Source organism: Callionymus lyra, chromosome 16 (assembly GCF_982586985.1).
Source record: "Callionymus lyra chromosome 16, fCalLyr1.hap1.1, whole genome shotgun sequence".
In the NCBI taxonomy this organism is placed as follows: Eukaryota; Metazoa; Chordata; class Actinopteri; order Syngnathiformes; family Callionymidae; genus Callionymus; species Callionymus lyra.
Genome location: NC_141833.1, coordinates 8156150 through 8176013, shown reverse-complemented (window position 1 = coordinate 8176013; position 19864 = coordinate 8156150). Strand labels below are relative to the sequence as shown.

The following is a 19864-nucleotide window of genomic DNA, read 5'->3' as shown; positions in this document are numbered from 1 at the left end:
AGGAGAATATTACTTCTAAAGCAACTCAAGAAGCACTTTACTAGAGGGATGCATGCATCATCATCTACAGGCTGCCTCCACTTTAATAGTTCATTTTATTTGTTCCAAAAAAACACAACTTATCACCTCCAGGAAAGTCGATTCTCTATTTGGCTGTTTTCAAATGAAACTATTACTCGTGCTCCGGGCAGCTGAACCCATTAAAACTTGATTTAGGCACAAATAGGAGCCAGTATTGAAATGCACAGGAATTAAACAGCCTTGCAAAAGACTCTGAATGATCTCAGCTGCTGAGAGCCAGGGTTGGTGTTGGACTTTAACTTTGGGAAATTATACTTAACATCACTTATATTTGAGCCCAGAGGTTCGACACATGACGTTATCTTATTACATTTGGTTTGATTTGATCAAGTGTTGCCTCCAGGCATGTTTTTTCTCTTTAAAGATCTGCTTTTTGTCTGTTTTTTTTTTTTTCAGGCCTGGGACGTCTCTAACTTTTACCGTCCTCGCTGGGAAATCATGAGTTTTTCAGCCCACGAAAAAAGAAAAAAAACACGATTAAAAATGGATGAGGCGAAGTGTACTTTACTTCACCTAGTAACCGGAGACTTGAGGCTCCACCGTGAGGCTCTCAGCAGGGTGCCGACCGTGGGACGCGACTCAAAGAGAATTCGGTCTTCACCATGAATGTCTAATGCGGACGGACGATTGCAATCACGTTCGGAGGAGACTTTCTTCATTCCCAAGTCTGATTTGAAGAATCCTTCCTTTTTTTTTCTTCTCCTCCCCTGCTGAGGCTTCTCCAGCAAGAACCAGCCTCATATGATCTCCAGTGAAATGACCTTGTTCATGGATGAGACAAATTCCTGCCGTAATTGGACCAGACTCGTCTCTAGTTAGCCGATAATGCTGGACGCCGGCGAACAAACATGTGCAGGAAGCAGAAGTTAAAAAGGCAGCGAGACGTCAGGCGTGATGGATAATCAACAGAAGAGGAATCTAACTTTTCTCACCATCGGACTGATATTTATGCTGAGCGGCGTGGAGTACGGTGAGTTCATGATGACGCTTTTATAGACATGAAGACGGGGATAATGACCTCATTAGAGCAGAGACTGGAATAAGAATCAGTCGACGCTCGTTTGCTCTTCGCTCACATCCCTGTGACTACAAATCTAATTAATACCCACATTATCTGCTGCGAGTAAACCCGTCTCATTTTCCTCTCTCTGCCTTTGTCTTCTCAGCTGTCATTCTACCCACAATATGGCGGTATCTTCAGATCCTGGAGGCCCCCCCCTACTTCCTTGGACTTGGCCTGTCTGCCTTCAGTCTGAGCGCGTTGATCACAGGCCCAATATTCGGCTGCTGGTCCGACCGGGGAAAAACTACCAAGCACATTATTCTTTTCTCAAACATTTTTGAGATTGCTGGTGAGTCTCTGTTATGTTTATTTATGATCCATTCCAGGGCAGGGTTCTTAAAATATATAAGGTAGACTATCTTTATGTTTAATTCTGGGATTAGTGTCGGATGATACAAAAAATAGTGTTGACGAATGTGTCCACTAGATGGCGCTTAATCAAACGTATTAATTATTTTTACAAACGATAAAGACCAATTAAATTGATTTTTTGGCCTTTCCATTTTTTAACGTTTAACGCTTACATACATTAAATAAAATATTCATGTAAATTGAGGATGTATGATAATTTAATGGCTCATGAATTAAACTAAAAAATGGATTTATTTGGTGGTGCTTCACACCAAAATGTGAGCAACCACCAGTTTGGGTGTAACTAGCAAATTAATTAGCATTCTTTTATGACAGTTTATAAGAATATAAAATCAGAATATTAAACAAAATATTTAAGAACAATATGTGAATTTCACTGGAATGTAATACACCAATCATAATTAATAGATAACTCTATAATACACTTCAAAAATAAAGTTTTTAACTGTAAAATTAAGGAATAGTAACAAACATTGGCTTTTTTTTGCTTTGGTCATTAAGATAAATAAAATAATGTATTTTTAAATGTAACGTTTTATTCTGACCCCACACTCATGATAGACACATAGTTGTTTTAAACAAAACAAACATTTATTTTATTTAAAAATGACTAGAACAAAATTTGGTTTCAACTTGTTGGAGTTTGTCCCAGCTACCTCGGGCAATAGGGTAGACATGTTGCTAGTCCATCACATATTGACAAACCCAAAGACTAATATTGCAAATCTGGTTCAGGGGTTGGAGCCCCAGAATTTTATCATTCGCAGAATAAATAAGTAATAAGATAAAAAAGAGATTACTAAAATTAAATAAGATACATTAAATCATTACCATACATTGCACATAAATAAAAAATGAATAAAGTATACAAATGAAATACATTACATGTAATTAAACAATATTTGATAATATATATATATACTGTATATATACATGAAATGGAATTGATTAAAATGACAACAAACTCACAAATCTATCTAGAATAAACTGCCGGTGGATTCCTGTTGCGTTCCAAAGATAGAAGTGTTGGCAACCGTGTTCAAAAGAGCTTCAGACGACACAGCAAACACACAGCAAACACACACCGGCTCGTGTCATGAGAGATTAAAGATTCAAGAGAAGAGGAGGAAACGGTGCCTCAACATTCAATACAAATACATTTACTGTCTTCAATCTGCCAACGGTTTCTGATTAAATATGTATGTTGTTCATTAACTGAAGCACATTTTCACCCCTGGAGTCAAACAGCTTTTAGATAAACAACGTTAAACTACCGTTTATTTTGCAGGCAATCTCATGTACTTTGTTGGTTACTCAAAGTGGCTGTTGCTGTTGAGTCGTCTTGTGGCAGGTGAGCAGCAGTAGTGACACACACCTGGTCACGAGGTGAAGAGTTTTTGTCGTCCTCCTCCTACCCCCCCACCAGGTATCGGTGCTGGGGCGGGATCCTCCATCTTTGGCTTCCTGACCAGAAGCACCCGTCCAGAGGAGCGAGCCAGCATCTTCGCCGCCATCATGGCGGGACGACAAGTGGGCCTGCTCATCGGTTGGTTTCCAAAAATCATTCCCCTCGTCACTCATGTGCCGGGAGATGTTCTCCATCTAAGAGGAGGAGACGTTCAGTAGAATCTATACGGCAGCTTCTATTTCTTCACCTAATCACTTCCCCTCGTCTCCCTCCGCAGGCCCGGCGTTCAACCTCTTCCTGCGGCTGTGTGATTTCAAAGTGGGGCCGTTTGTTGTGAACAAGTACACGTCTCCTGGGGTAAAATCATTCCTTTAATTACTGAAATAAAACTTTGATATAAACCGACGTTTAACACCTGCAGCCGCTCTGATGGGGAGACTAGACTCTATAGCAACACAGCTCCTACAACGTAACCACATCTTCTTCCCTTGATATTCTCTCAATTGTATGTTTGGTGGTCGACACCTGGAGAATATAAATGATGGATGGATGGATGGATGGTTGAATGGATGGATGGGTGGATGGATGGATGGATGGATGGATGGATGGATGGTTGGATGGATGGATTGATGGAAGGATAGATGGATGGATGGATGGATGGATGGATGGATGGATGGATGGAAATGATCTCTTTACTAATTAAAAGGTTATATTTGGTTGTATTGATTAATTGAGTTTAGTTATTTGTATATCAATCTTCTTTGAATCTTAATTATTATTATTATTTTTTTTACAAAAACACACCCTGCAAAAAGATGGATTAGAAACTAAAAAACTCAACTCAACTAAAATGTATTTAATTGCGATTAAATATATGTATATATCAAAATAAATCAGACCATGTTACCTATAATAATAACCTATAACTAATCTTCTCCCTCCCAGCTCTTCATGTGTCTACTCTGGGTACTCCTCCAGTTCGTGGTCATGTCCATGTACTGGGACGTCGACGACTTCATCTCCTCGGACCAGAGCACGGCGTTGGTGGAGCTGAAGCCGAGCTGCGAGGACGAGGAGGCTCTTCTGATCCAGGCCGACGAGACCCACAGAGAACCCTACTGCTCCATCAACCACCCGGAGCCCTCGCCCCAGGAGCCCGAACCCCCCGAACCCTCCGTCCTCCAGAACCCCTTCAAGAACTTCAGCGCCAGCAGAGGTGAGTCTGCAGGTTTGATGAGTGACGACATGATTGACAGCTTCCATGTGTGGCTTTTTTTCTGAGGGATCAGATTTCCTGTGCATCGATCCGACGTGTGCGATGGTTAACCTCGTGTTGTGTGTGTGTGTGTGCACGTGAGAGTGTGCACGTGAGCGTGTGCACGACGTTAAATGTCCTGTTGCATTAGTGGCCTTCTAAATTCATACCGTTCTTTTTCTTCTATTCTGTCTTTGATTGTTGTGCTATTGATTCAGTTTTCCTCCGCCTCACTCATCCCTCCATCCCTGTGTCTCTCTGCTCGTGTGTGTCCGTGTGTGTGTGTGTGTGTGTGTCTGTGTGTGTGTGTGTGTGTGTGTGTGTCACTGTCAAACCTCACTATCGATTCTCTCGCTCTTTGAAGATGTGGCGGAGGGATGGATGCAGACTTCCTTTTTTGTTATTGACTGACTCGCTGTGGTTGACTTGAGGATGAAATGGAGACTGAATTGTTAATGTCGTCACATTCGTCCCATCGATCGGTGTTTGTTCTGTAAAGAAGGAGCAGCACATTTTGCTTCATCACAACAGGAGGCGCTCGGCTCCGTCTCACCGTCCGAGCCGGTTACAGTCAGCCTGCTGTTTTCATCGTCTACACTTTTTTTTTTTAAACTCTCTTTTATTCCGGTGGATGCGATCGTGTCCCACATCTCTGTGTAACACGCTCTGAGTTAAGAGGTGACGTCACTCGTTATGAATCCTGGACCAGATCAAATCTCTGCCAAAATACTGTAAACTTGTGACAAAAGCAAAACGACATTTATTCCTTTATATCCTTTACCTCCCCACTTAGGTCTCCAATCAAACATCGAACAAAAAGTCGCCCTGATGTAGCGCCCCCTACTTTAGTAACAGGGACAGCGAGACACAGAGAAGAAACCCTAAAATACCCCCTGAAAAGTGAGTGTATCTCAAATAATTCAGATGGTTTCTTAAAGTTATAAAAAAATACAGAAGTTGTTGAAAGTAAAAATGGCTAAAAACGTGCAGCTGCTGTGATGAGTTCACTCAGAGGGAGTGAGATAAGGAAAGCATGATGATCGAGAACAAATATTTCATTGGTTCTGGAAAGACCACCAGGCTGCTCTGTTTCTCACAAGCTTTGACTTTGACTTTTGAAAAACTATATATAGGAAGAAAAACTAAATATAATAGACCAGATGTGAAAGGATGTTGTTGAAAATGTTAATCATCTTAGTTTCTTTATCCATGACCTTTTAAAGGAGGGTCACAAATTCAACTGGTTGGGGGGCCACCAGAGGTCAAATCTCGTGGAGACATATTTAACAAATTTGATTTATATGTATAATATTTTATGGGTGTTTGTGGCTACAGGCTATTTTTGTCTCTATTTACGTGGTCTTTTATCTGATCTTAATGTCATGTCATGGGCCACAAATGGCACACAGGTTTATTTTAGAGTAATAACAATGTTATAAAGTTTAAAAAATCTAGTTGCTTTTACTTAAACTAAAACAGACAGATTTTAAAAAAGGTAATATATCTTGAAAAGGTACAACACAAGTAGCTTCATGTTCATCTGTTTTGGTTCACATGCTGTCATGAGAAGGAAAAGATGTATTTTATCTAATAATAATGAACATTTTGCCAGGAAATAAACTGTATAGGTGTTAAAAAAATACTTTTATTGCGTTAAAATTATTCAGCAGAAAAAGTCAGTGAGTCCTCGTGGAGTCTGGAACATCTGTTTTGATTTAACGATGGAGCCAAATTAGCTTCTGCTTTTTCAACTGATGAAAGGTGCTGAAGAACAATGTTTTCATGGAGTATAATGAGTTTAAAAACTGACTTACTTACTAAGTGAGTGTTTGTTTTAAGAGGGTCGTCCTTCAAGTCATTATTCAAGCTTAAGATAAAGGGTAAGAATGAATAAAAGTCAAAAGAAAAACAGACCATGGAATGCTTCATTTTCTTCATTGTTATTTTTCACCAGATATAATATGGATCATAAAAAACAATGACCGAAGATGGTCGGCTCAAAATCTAAGAAGATTATGTTCATGTTGATATGGTGAGCTATAAAGAAGCGTGTGTTTAAGATAAGATAATATTGGGAACATATTATAAGGACAAGAATTAGATGGCAGCGAAAATAAACACAGATATGATTTAGAAAGACTATAAATACCACGATCAGACTTTCTGTTTAATCCTTTTGGACACTTGACACTGTATAAAAATCAACTAAAATTGATGGTTAATGGTTACTTATGTAACACACAAATAAATGTATTTCGTTGAACAAATAGCCAGAGTATGTTTTGGGGGGAAAGAGACGAGAATAACTGAAAGAAATATGAAGGCAGCTCACATAGTCAGATATAATGGAACTGGCATAATATCAAATCGGTCATGCTGTCTCTGAACAGATTAAAGATTCACACTTTCTTACGTTTGACTGCCCGGAGAGGAAAATTGTGCAAAGATATACCTGATAAATGATGAAGAGATTGATTCTGCTCAGAGCTGATATCATCTTCTGAACCTGTACTGACTGGTGTGCGGGTGGAGGGATGTTTAGAAGTAGAATCAGGTGGAGACGACAAGTAAGATCATTAGAAAACATCCTTAGACTTGAACACAACCGATAATAAGCTCTAAATAGAAAAAAAAAGTGAGCCATGGAAGGTAAAAAAAATCAAGGATCAAACCATTTCTGCTGCCATCTGGCATGTAAGTCCAAATTTAGCTGCGAGCCCATTTCATATTTCTTCCCTCCAAGTCCACGAGGGATATTCTGTTCCAGGGAAAAGCTGGTATCAAAATTTGGAATCCGTTTTTTTTTCTGCGTGTAATTCAATTTTGGACATGACTGTGGAGCGGACTCTTTAATTCTACCGAACAAGCAGATCACCGGCCAAGATCTCGGCGTGCCAATCTTTAGATTAATATCACATGATTCTCTTTAGAGTCAGTGTTTGAAGTTTCTTGTTCCAGAAAGATTCTCTTTGATCGTCGCCTGTCGGTGTTTTATCCTGCAGAGTTCCTCCGAGAAGAGATGGTGGTTCTCCTCACCGCGCAGTTCATCACTCTCTTCAATCAGACGGCACTGGAGGTGAGACCGGTTGCTGGTGCAATTCCATACTTAAAAAAAAAGAAAAAGTTTGAACTTCATAAACTCTATCAAGTTTAATCCGGTTTTAGGTGGCTTCCCCCTATGGCAGGAGTGTGTGATTACATTTCAGTGATGAACAGACATGGCCTGACGTTAATTAAAACGCTTTAAACATGTATAAGCTCATATTATACTATTTTTCACACTTTATTTATTTATTTTAATAAGAAGGATACAAAATGAAGTCCTAAATTAAACAAGCCAGTCAGCATCATGTCATCTTGTTATTTTAAATTGCTTTTCAGCATAAATCAACACTATGTCCGGGGAAAAAACAAGCAAATCCTTTCAGTGTGAAGTTGTCGAACATTTTTTGTCAAAAACGGTCGTACCCACCAGATATCGAGGGGTGTGGATAGATCTTAAAATGAAAGAAAATAATATAAGTAAATTAATTGTTTTTTTTCGCCAGTTTGCTATTATATATAGAGATATAATTGTATCATTGATCACATCTAATTAAATCAGCTTTTAGAATCAATGTGTTCCATCTTTCAACGTTGCAATATGATTCAATTTAGTAATCAAATGCAAAATATAAATATAAACTGAATATTACATATTTAAACTTTTAGGAGACCAAACAAAGTGGTCCATAAGTCACCCTTTTTAGAATAGAAGAATAGTATAAAAGGCATCATTTTGAATTGAAATTGATTAGAGTTATAAAAAAAAAATAGTTGCTAATTATGTGGGTAAAAATGTGTCGAATAATATATTTACAATGACATTGAAATGTGCATTCATCAAACTTCAATCCCCAGTTTTGACCTCTGTAATACATTTTGACACATTTTTGAGAGCTAATAAAATGGATCATATCAATGTTTCATAGAATGACCCATTATGTGTTGACATGACGTATGGTTCGGTGAATAGGGAACGCTGACGGGGAATATGAATCCGTCCATTCATCTTCATAACAATGCCCCTCAACCTCCGCAGACGATGGTGACTCCTCTGACGCAGCGCTATTTCAACTTCGCAGAGCTGGGCAACAGCCTGATGTACAGCTTGTGCGGCGTGGAGGTCGTCCTGGGCTTCGTCTTCGTGCGCTGGCTGAGCAGGAAGGTGTCGGACCGCGCCATGCTGGCCGTGGGCCTGGTCATCTGCTGCACCGCCTGTGTGTGGTGTCTCATCTTCCTGAGTGACCTCAGAGGTGCTGGACACACACATGCAACACACACCTCAATCTTAAGATATTTATTTGAACTTTACTATTGTTTTCTTTTCCCCCTGCTAATAGCATCCCAAGCTAGCATGATACGACTTTTAATATCCTCTTTTCTTCTACTATCTTCTTATTTCACTCCTCTTTCCTCAGTGAACATTTCCTTATTGAGGTTAACAAGTCCTAACATTTGAGATCATTCTCAAAATTCAATGCCGAACAATATGTATGGAAGTATATCAGTGTCATCATTATATTGAATGGTTGAATTTAACATTTCAAACGTTGAAACGTGGAATTTTCTTATTGAAATGTTTAGTTTTTAATTAGTTTTGTCTAATTGTTGAATTAAATGACTTGTATATTGGTGTACATTTTTAAATAATAATATGTTTTATATATATATATATATATATAATTCGATTTTTCTTATAGATCGTAACTGTTTTTACTTGTTTTTAAACTCAAATATGTCCAAACATCAGCTTTAAATGCTGCTGAAGTCTACTGTATCCTCTTGTCCTCAGTCTTAGCCAGGATCATAGAGGATTTCATTGTTCCTTTAGCTTTGAAAGAAGTAATGAATACTGCCATCTAGTGATTGTGAGTGTCATTACAACACAGAAATGAAGAAACATTGTGAATATTTGCATGTTAATTGTACATTTAAAAAAATTGAATATTTTATTTTCCTTTTATACACACTTTATTGAAACATAACCCATGTAAACTATTATACAAAATTAATTATATATATATTTATATATATATATATAATTAAAGCTTTACAAATAACTATTGCTTGCTTACTTACTTATCTATATTTTTATTGATACAGTGCTAGGTATAGTTTGATCATTTAATTTCAATAATTTAAAACAAAACATTCTAAAATTCTATATTTTCGAATTCATAGCCTTTTAAATTCAATGTAAAAATGTTTGTATAGTATTGCTAAAAGAGTACTGATCAAAGAGTACCGATCGAACTTTAGGCCAATCATGTGAAGCACCGACAATCACATGACAACTAAGAAACACATGATCAAATAGCTTGGTACTTTTATTGTCTGATGGAACTATTTTATATATATATATGTACAGTATATACTGTACATATAACATTTATATTGGATTTAAAATCTATGAATTAAAATATATTTAAAAATATACATATTTTTTTATAATTTAATTGTATTGATATGTTAAATTCTTGAATAAAGTATTGAATATTCTGTGCCACTGATATACTTCTCTATAGATATGACCTTTAGATAATGATTCTATGTTGTGATTAAAGCTGTTCAACTTCAGCTTCCACTAGCAGGACAAGTTGGCACTTATTCGAACGATAAAAGGTTGCTGAATAAATTGATGTACAGCCAATCCGAGTTGGACCTGACGGGCCGGGCTCGGTACACGACAAGATTTCCAGCCAGCTGGAAGTCTCCCCCATTTCCAGCCTGTTGATGCTGTTTAATGGTGCGGTAGAAAAATGATAAAAATTGTCCATTTTGTGCTCACTCAAGCTCCTAACTTATCGAGACGCCGACAATATTTGTTAGTTATTTACCAACACGGTCTGATTTTAAAACCCTCGCGATGGTCGGACTAATTAGAAAAAAGTTCCGTCTGATCAAAGCACTGATAAAAAACAAATCTTGGATCACTCGAGCATGTTTGACTGGCGAAATTGAATTTTTGATTAAATGATTACAGGCTTTTATTCCGAGGCAGGAGCAGCCAACGTTGTGAGTGGGCAGACACTCACACTGCAGCCCAGAACAAAAATGGAATCGGTGCCAGCTTGGCAGCGGTTTTCATTTTAGGAACTATCCCCGGTGCTGCCAGAACATTTGTCAAAGGAAGGAGTGAGAGAAAGAAAAAAAAGGAATTCATTATCCTTTGTGATCGTAAATACAAATATTTTGCCAGTCGTTATATCCTGGAGAAGAGCTGAATAAAGAGCAGGAAAAGGGTAATTGTGATCCAAAGTTCACAAGGAGAAAAAATCGTGGAGGAAAAACAAAAGATTTATTTGGATGAAAGTGGCATGACTGAACAATTGGTGTTTGGAGTGAAACAATCCCAAGATTGATTATGTACACCAGTTCCCTGAGCCGGCCGTTTGTTGTTTATGTTAGCTCGTGTTTTTCCTTTTTTTTTTTATAAGTCTGCGTTCGCGGCCAGGTCAGGACAGGTATTCTTTATTCTCTGTGACAAATGGGAAGTGAGATGTGAGGCCAATGGAAGCTTCTCTAGGCTGGCCGGACGAGAGCAACATTTCAATGATCCTCCTCCCTGTGGGAGACGGAAGAAGGATTTCTGTGCGTTCACACCCATTGATATGCGACTCATTTACACGTAAAGTCAACGTCGAGGTGCTTCTAGGAATACTGAACTCTTGTACCGACGGGTTTGGATCAGGCGGGGTTGAAGCTAGAACACGCCACAGGCGATGTCTGTCATATAAAACAAATCTGGAACTTCTATGAGAGGTCGAGGAACATTAACCAATAAGCAACAAGGTAAACATCAAGGTAATACTCTTATCAAAAAGATCTTCTGAAAAATTAACTCAAGAGCTATAATTCTGCTATTTTTAACTTTCCACTGACTTTAGACCCCCATTTACTTTTATAGATTGCACGTTGTCATGGTAACCAACGTCGTGCTAGAAGAGCATCAAATGTTGCCCAAATAACGTTAAACATAAATCTATATTTTTCCCCCGATCTCTTAAGAAAAGAAGAATAGATTTGTTGTCAAAGTCTGGTAAAAGTGTTTTGAAGCCAGGATGCAGGGGCTTTATGGAAACAATGTGACAAATGGTTTAGAGGGTAGGATTGAGAGTTGAGGACAACCAAGCCCAGTTTATTGGTTTCATATGAAGGTATAACACGACTAGGGGTGTGTATTAACAATAATCTGTTGATATGATATGATTCATGATACAGGTACAACAATTTATCACGATACTGTAGTAACAAGGATATATTTGTAGTATTGTTCGAGTACTTGACTCTGGTGTTGCAGTATTTACAGACCACATGACTCTTGGCGAAGTCGTAACTTCTTACGTTTGTTTTGAAACTAAAATATGTCCAAACATCAACTTAAAAAGCTGGTGAAGTCGACTGTATCCTCTCATCCCCAGTCATCACCGGGATCTTATAGTTCAGCTTCGAAACAACTACTGACTGCTGCCATCTAGCAACCGGAAGTTTAATTGTTACACAAAAATAAACAAAGATTGGAAATATTTGCATTTCAATTGTACATTTAAAGAAAATAATAATTTGTATTTAATACACAGTTTATTAAAATTAAATAACTGTAATAGAAAATTAGATATCTTTTGAAAACATTTAATTATAATTAAAAGTATTTATGTTTCAATGCTGTGTTGTTGAAGTATTGTGAAAGAACAGATATTAAAGTGTATTGATATTTGCTTACTCACCTAAACTTGTAAACCTCCCAAAAAGTTTAATATAGAAATCTGTAATGATGAGCATAAGAATTCATGTTATTTTTCTTAGTTTGCTCCAGTAGTAGCGTCTGCTCACTTAAGGGACGATATCTCGCGGCTCTCTAGGCGCTATAAGGTAAATTGCCACGAATAACACATTTCTAAATAAGATTAGAGATTTTAATGGCCCACGGTGAACCCTGTTAGGACTGCTGAGGCCCCACTGCAGCTGTTGAAGCTGTAATAACACCTCAGGTTATTAATAAAGTAATAAAATGTCCCTCCACCAGGTGGGTACGCGTGGGAACTCGCAGCCTTCATCATCGGAGTCTTCTTGCAGCTGCTCGGTCTTCCCTTCGTGGCCGTGTCTCAGGTGTCGCTCTTCTCCAAAGTCACGTCGGAGAAAACACAAGGTTGGCACCACTCCCCCCATGCACCCCCCGACTCACCACCCATTGAAACACCAGGCAGTCGCTCTGAGTCCATGTTTGAAAGACAAACCAGCCTCTGGCACACGATGGAAAAAACGTTCTCATTGTTGTGATGTGTCGTCAAAAGGTTTCAGCCAAGGCGTCCGGCGCTCGGTGGGGGGTCTGGCCACCATCATGGGCCCCCTGTGGGCAGGCGGGCTGACCGATAATTTATACATTATGCTGGGGTTGATGCTGGCGCTGCTCCTCATGATCACAGTGAGTGAATCTTTACGTTGCTTATCTTATCATAAGGAGATTAATTTGATGCTTTAAAAATGAGGTAAATCTGCCTCTTCATTATCTTGGCGAGCTGCGGATCTATACAGCGTTCATGTTTGTACAGTAGCCAGACTAATCAATTAGCTGCGCATGAATTAAATAACTGCTACGCAGTGATTTAGTGCAGGCGCGACTGCTCCTTATCGGAAGGTCTTGGGTTCAAATCTCACCGAGGTCTTTTCAGTGCATTGACTTTATCATCAGTGCCATAATGGGATGCTCAACTACCAACTATTATACCGAAATGAGGAACGATTTTGGGTGAATTCTCAGGGTAAATATTCAACACTTACTCTACTCTAAGTGTTCTCTGGTTCTTAAAGGGACAGTTCACTTCAAACTCCCCTTCTTTTCTACAGGTCGATTTAGGGTTTGGTTTATTTTCAGAGTAATCTGATTTTATATCTTTCTCTAAGTTATAGACAAAAATGTATGTTCATTTTAAAGTAGGATTGATGCTCAATTTTAAAGGTAAATATCGCCGGCGCTCACGATATTTCCCTGGAGTACTTTCCTTGCGTTGTCTCCGGGTCAAGGTGAAAGTACTCTCTAGCTTCCAGAAATACATATGCAGTGGTGAAGGTCGCCACAAGTTTGTTTTGGGGAATCAGGGTCACCTTGACCCAGATATAACACAAGCGTTAAGGCATGTGATTTAATCATAGATGGTTTAGAATATGGACGTAGTATCTGTGATGTCACTCAAAATTATTTTATTGTGTTTGTGGCCATCTTGGAAATGTACTTTTTTTCCGATTTGACTAGACTATCAGAAGGCGAAATTCGGGCAATAGAGTGGACGATTAAGCCAAGTACATTTAGGTAAAGATAGGGCGGCCTATACATCCTCACTCAACTATAATGCATATTCACTAAAACAGATAAACTAAATGAATAGTTTTAAAAAGTGTTCTTAAAGGCGATAAGTTCTGCCAGCCTCAAGTGGACACTCAATGAACTGCGACTTTTTGAAAGTCTGCATTGGCTTCACATTTTAAAAACGGGCGTTGATTTAAGGGGAAAATGGGAAAGAAAATTGAAGTAAGTAAGTAATAGTTATTTGTAAAGTGTCTTTCTTAGACCAGGGTCACAAAGGTACATTTTCACATTGACCTCCAGATTAATAAAACATTGCTCCAGGTTTATTTTGAAAATGTTTCTCAAGTGAGAGAATAAATTTATAATTTAAATCACCGCAAAGTGTGGAACTGTGGTCACGTGGTGGTTCTAGTCTGACTGGATGCCGGGTGTGAGTGTCGGCTCGAAGCTTCCGGCGAAACCAACAAAAATCACGTCACACACTCACAGCTTCATCTGTTAGTTTATCTCCAACAGCATCTTTTTTCCCAAATGAAAAAAAACTAGAGGCCTCAGGGCGCAGCACCTCCTTGTAAAGTCCTTAACTCTGCACGCCTCCGATAGAGCAGACTCTCCTCCCGGCTGCTCTTCTAAAGCGATGTCCTGCTGTCTCCTCTCAGGTTATGACTGCACTGTCTTACGAGCGACTGACTGAGCCCAGAGTCGTGCAGAGTCCAGAGAGCTGTGACAGTGGAGGCTAGACCTGCAGTGAGTCTGCAGAGCTGGAGAGGTGAGAGACGAGCCTTCGCCTCGGAGAGGATCAATAAACCTCTCCTGCTGCAGAGGAGGGCGTAGATACAGTAGAGCTGGGGAAAAAAACAAACAAACAACCGTCTTTTTCTGCACTTTTTTTTTTTTTTCCATACAGCAATCCGTCAACTATCAATACCAAGTCGACGCAAGGGGGCAGTATTGTTCTCGCGGAGATTAACCCAGCAATCCAATCGAAGATGAAAGTCGATATATTTTTTAAAACTATTTTTAAAGCCTAATGTTGATGACAGGACTCGAGAATAAGAACCCGCTTCTGACCCAAAAAAAAGAAAATAAAATCATTTCATGTTCCTCTCTTTCAAAAGAGATGACAGCAGTGAAGTTGTCAAACAGTTGATGGGAGAAGAAGGTCAAAGAGAATGAAGACGATTTCTAAATATTTATTTTGCTTCGGCTTGACAGAGAGACGGAGAGAAAGAAAAACTTTAAATGGCGACGTTGTGTGCGAAATAAAAACATGGAAACATTTGTGGTTTCATTTTTTTTGTCACACCTCAAGTATCGCAAAGAGTCCGTATTGTTCGGCTGCGGTTCTGTATTGACAGTGAAGCCACATCAAGGCCCGCCACAGTCTCTTTGCAGCACTTATCCTGCGTTTGGACAATCTCTGTGTTTTTGCATAATTGCAGATAAGGCTCAGTAACCTTTCCAGTTCTCTACTCTCAGCATGTGATATTTGGCTTTCCAGAGGCTTTTCGCCTGAAATGGAAATTCTAATCTGTGCGACTCAAGGACACAATATTTATGAGTACTTTCATGCTCTGATCAACGTATTCAGGTACTTGACATTTTAAGGCAGATAACAGAGTGTATGGAATCAGGTCAGTTCGGAATTCACTCTCTTCCGCACACTTATTTTAGGGCTGCTCTGTTTATAACCAGAACACTTTACATTATATTATAATATTGTTGTTATCGTGCAAAAGACTAAACATGTGTAAGAGACCAGCCATTAGCAAATAAATGCTAACAAAGAGGGTTTTTTTATTAATAAAAACCCCTCAAAAAAAAAAAAGAGTATTGAGAAAGTTCAAGTGACAGCTCTCAACCACATCCGTACTTCTATAATAATACAAGTACCTAACTAACGATGTAGAAATAGCTCAGACAGCTAACTTAGAACCCACTTCATTTTAAACCTGGTTTAAATATGTTCTATTACATTTATATCATCTTCACTTCCCCTTATCTACAGAACACCATCGTCTGCATACAATCAAACATACATAGATGCAAATGCCTAAACATTTTGTCATAATTAGTCCAGAGCTGTGTCTCAAATCGTATACTAGAAGTTAGTATGCATCAGGATAGTGTACATACAAACTAGTTCGCAAATTCTCGACAGATAGTATGTCTCAAATCAAACACTGTTGTACGCACTAATCGGAAATGACGCAACAGCTTCTTCTTCTACTACTATTTAACGATGGTTTCAACTAGCTGTTTGAACGCTATCGACACCTGCTGGCAGCACGTTTTGCAAGTTTGTAAGAAGAAATAAAGAAAAAATATGAGAATCGAGCGAGATATTTAAGCTGGTATCAGCAGCGAAGACGTGTCATCCTTCTACTGCTGCTGAAAATGCACCTGTAAGTATATGAATATATATATACTGTATATATGCATATATATATATGAAGTAACTTCCGTTTACAACATCACTAAGATGGCAGCCATTTAGGGTAGATAGTGTCCATCGAACCATACTCAGTTTTGTGGGTGTTTTAGTACAACAATTTAGTGAGCATGGTGCACTAAATAAGAATTGACTAACTAACGCACCAAAATACTAACTTTGAGTACGCAAGTATGTGATTTGAGACACAGCACAGAGCTCTTGCTGATTCAGCATCATGGTGAGATGTTTTTTTAATGCACTTAATTTTTAAAATTTTGTAGCTCATGCTATTGTATTTTTACTTTTTTCTATTTGAACGTCGGTGCGCGACGGTAATACTGACATTCAACCGGTCCTTGGGGGATCCTGATCCGGGTAACAACAGTTTTTCTTATCTTATAAGCATAAATCCACTTTTAGATATTATATTCTAACCACTTCCAGTATTTTTTAAAGTTTCCCATCGTATGGAAGTTTAATTTTCTATGTATTTTGTCTTGATGGTCCCCTAAGGAGATGTAATAACTGTACACCATGGCCAAAAACTATCGCCAAAAATAGTTCCAGCACAACGTAACATCCTCTTGCCTCTGTCTCAAGTGAAAATAATTTAGTTTTTGTATTTTTGTTACTTTAATCTAGAGACATGTCATCTGACATCATTTTCTTCCTGAAGCTTATGATTTATGTTTATTTACCTGACTAAGTTTGATCGATCCCCGATCTGCTCAATGGTTGTTTGGTTTACTCCTAGTTATTGACTTATTAAGAGTGTTCAAAAGTAAAAATGTCCTGATCTATTATGCTTTAAGTGCTTCCTCTCTCCTTCCTGTTTCTCTCACATCGGAGTTGTCGTTGCCAATCAAGATGCATCCTGAGGCTCTTCTCAGCGAGACGAGAAACGCAAGTGACCTCAATCCCACCCCTCGCTTCTACACCAGACTTAAATGTGTCGCCTTAGCATTCACGCGCATGCTTAGACGTTGTCACTCCGGTATCTGGTGGCAAAGAGTGTTTTTGACGTGTAAAGCAGGAAAAACAGACAGCAGACTTCACCCCCCGGTCAGCCTTCATCTTGTCTCGCTCACTGATCTGTCGCCAAGAACTTGAGTCCGTCCTTCGTTTTCCTGGATGTTGATCCCACACTGACCTAGCTAACAATTCCCGCGCGATCTGACACAATATTTAATTTGGTAAAAACACGTTATTTTCCCTCTTTATTTTTCACAGCGTTAGCCTGTAGCTAACAATCTGTTTCACTTTGGCGAAGAGGTCTCGAGGAAATGACCATGAACTTAAGGTAAACACAATACGGCAGATTCTGTAGAAAGGACAGCAGACAAGGTCGGTTGCCAGGTTTTACTCAAGTTAACCACTTTGCACATATTATAGGTGTGTGTGTCTTCAAATATTGTGGCATGCTATTGGCTGACAGACAATGGTGAGTACAACAATTTTATTCATACATAAGTTGTACTTATAGAGGGTTTAAAATGTTCTTAATATATAAAATATTATAGTGTGGCTACTGTTTGGATTTTGATTTATTGCAGATGGTCCTTGGATCTAACACAAGCCTTGAACGAGGGAACACAGCCGTACAGTAATTCCAAGTTTGAGGCACGTGGGCTGAAACAAATCAGGTTGTGTTTCCAAGAATCGGTGCTGGAATGGCTGGTGTTTATAACCAGGACAAATTGGGGGTTTATATCACCTTGTTTACGAGTCATTAAGCCTGAAAGCTTCCTCTGTGACAGGAGTTGATCCCCAAAGACGGGGTTCGATGACGTATATTAATGCCAGACCTGTAGACAAGGCCTTATATGTCAAGACCAAGACAACACCAAGACGTGTCAAACCAAGATCAATAAACCAAGACTAGTTAACATTTTTCGGGGGTAAAAAAAGACCAAAACCATGATAGATACTGAAAAAAAATCTGCAGAAACACAACCAAAGGAAGTACATGAAAATGTTTTTTGATATGTTGTAAATACTGCTTTCATTAGAAGCACTTTGTTGATCTAAAACTACCGTATTTTTCAGACTATAAGTGCACTTTCAATGAGCAGGTCTATTTTCATCCATAAGGCATACTGGATTATAAGACACATTTGTTCTACTGCGTGACTGATAGCCTTGAGTTTAAAATCCGCTTTTATAAACATGCTTCTTAACAAGTGTCATTATATAATAATATTATGTTGAAGCACAGTAACGAAACTCTGTGAGGCTACCCAGTCGGTCAATAGAACAGAGACTCGCAATGAGACTTTGTAGCTCGCCAAAGTTGTACTTAAACATTCTGACAGATTTTTGAGCGCAGGTGTAAATACCATTTTGGTTCGCCCTATTATTTTAGTTATTCCCTTCCTACGTGATGATGTCACACAAGGCAAATATAAAAGCTTTTAAATGAGTGAACAAAACTTCAACCGAACAATTTGAGGTCACTTTTTGAAACATTTAATGGTTCATATTAACAAAATCACATCTTTGTCAATCGGATCATCTTTCAAGTGTCCGTCCATCTGTCACTTCCTGGTCTGAAAATACATGTGAATTAATTTATACATCGAAAAATGTTTAAATGAATGACTGCTCGTAAGATTAAAAAGTAGCATGGGAGCCCAGAAACACATTCCGTTGGGGTGAAAGTCACATGTGTCTTTTTGCTAATAAAACTGTTTCATGTGTGTTTGACAAAGTTTCTTCTAATCGCTCAGTTGAAGTTTTGTTCACTCATAAAAAAAAGCTTTTTATTAGACATTAGCGTTCGCGACGTGTGACTTCATCACTTAGGAAGTGCCTGGACCGAAACAATAACTGGTACTTACACCTCGTACCACGTAAAACTGGTTCGAGGTCAGTAAGTACAAGCAGAATTAATACATGAGGCTGATTTTTGAGATAAAGGCGCCTAATAGTCGAAAATACGGTAAGAGAAAATGAACCATAGACAGTCAAAAACACCTTTACTTTTCATTCAGTACTTATCTATGAGGGTATCTTGAAGGTCTTCCATCAAGTCCACTGTAAAGACTCTTGCTAGCAAGGTGAAGAATCGTGGCAACGACTAACCTCCTGAATCCTGCATGAATAAAAGATGAGTCCCATGAATATCAACAACATTTACCAGCTTGTTCAGGAGGCATCATGGGCTTTTTCATAAAAGTCAACGGCCTTGAGTGTTTCGTATGAAACACACCAGAGCTACAGCGTTTTTTTCAAAAGAAAAGCGTTTGATGCTGCCAAAAGATTCCGTTGAACCCTTCGCTGAAGTTTGGAGCCGGGATGTTGCAAGGCAAGTAAAAGCTAAACTAACATTATATAATTGGCGAGCGGGAACTCTTCGCATATTGTGACACAAATTCTCTCACTGTGTTTTCTGTACGCTTTGGGGGAAGAAACTCCGGCAGTTGCAGCTTCAGCAGAGTGAAATAATAACCACTATTCTAGTCTTTTCTGGAACAATGTGGCAGAAATAAGAGCAGCTCTCCCACACCTTGTGATGTACTTTCGAGTGTGATCTCATCCTCCTCAAACATGTTTTCACAGTCCAGGCAAATTGACGTATTTTAACAAAGATAATTGAGGTAATTGGTCTCGAAGAGGGAAAGGAAGTCACTTGGCTGGAGAAGATGTGTAACAATTATGTTAGCAGAAGCAGAGGAGCAGGGAGTCGCTCCCCTCACTGATGGTATTAGCCGGACTGAAGATGGCCGTTAATGGCTCGGAGATGATAGATGAGTTACGCCGGGGAAGGATACAAAAGGCCAGCTACAGGTCTTTTCATTCCATAATTCACTTTTTCCACAGCTATCCGGGCCCATTCTTACAAATCATTTAGTGTGCGGTTTAATTTCGTAGAAGCCTATTTGTCAAGGGAGTCATCTCGCTTC

The 19864-nt window shown here is 38.9% G+C and overlaps 1 protein-coding gene across 1 annotated transcript; it reads left to right on the top strand.

The window, feature by feature from the left end:
- Nucleotides 1-955: 955 nt before the first annotated feature.
- Nucleotides 956-14349, top strand: LOC148063461 (major facilitator superfamily domain-containing protein 8-like). The gene is made up of 11 exons (XM_087811275.1): nt 956-1051; nt 1248-1433; nt 2805-2867; nt 2943-3062; nt 3202-3281; nt 3870-4100; nt 7112-7255; nt 8261-8474; nt 12248-12370; nt 12516-12646; nt 14188-14349. Exons 1-11 carry the CDS (start codon nt 976-978, stop codon nt 14266-14268), a joined length of 1449 nt encoding a protein of 482 aa, XP_087667401.1. The 5' UTR covers nt 956-975; the 3' UTR covers nt 14269-14349.
- The last annotated feature ends 5515 nt before the right edge of the window (nt 14350-19864 follow it).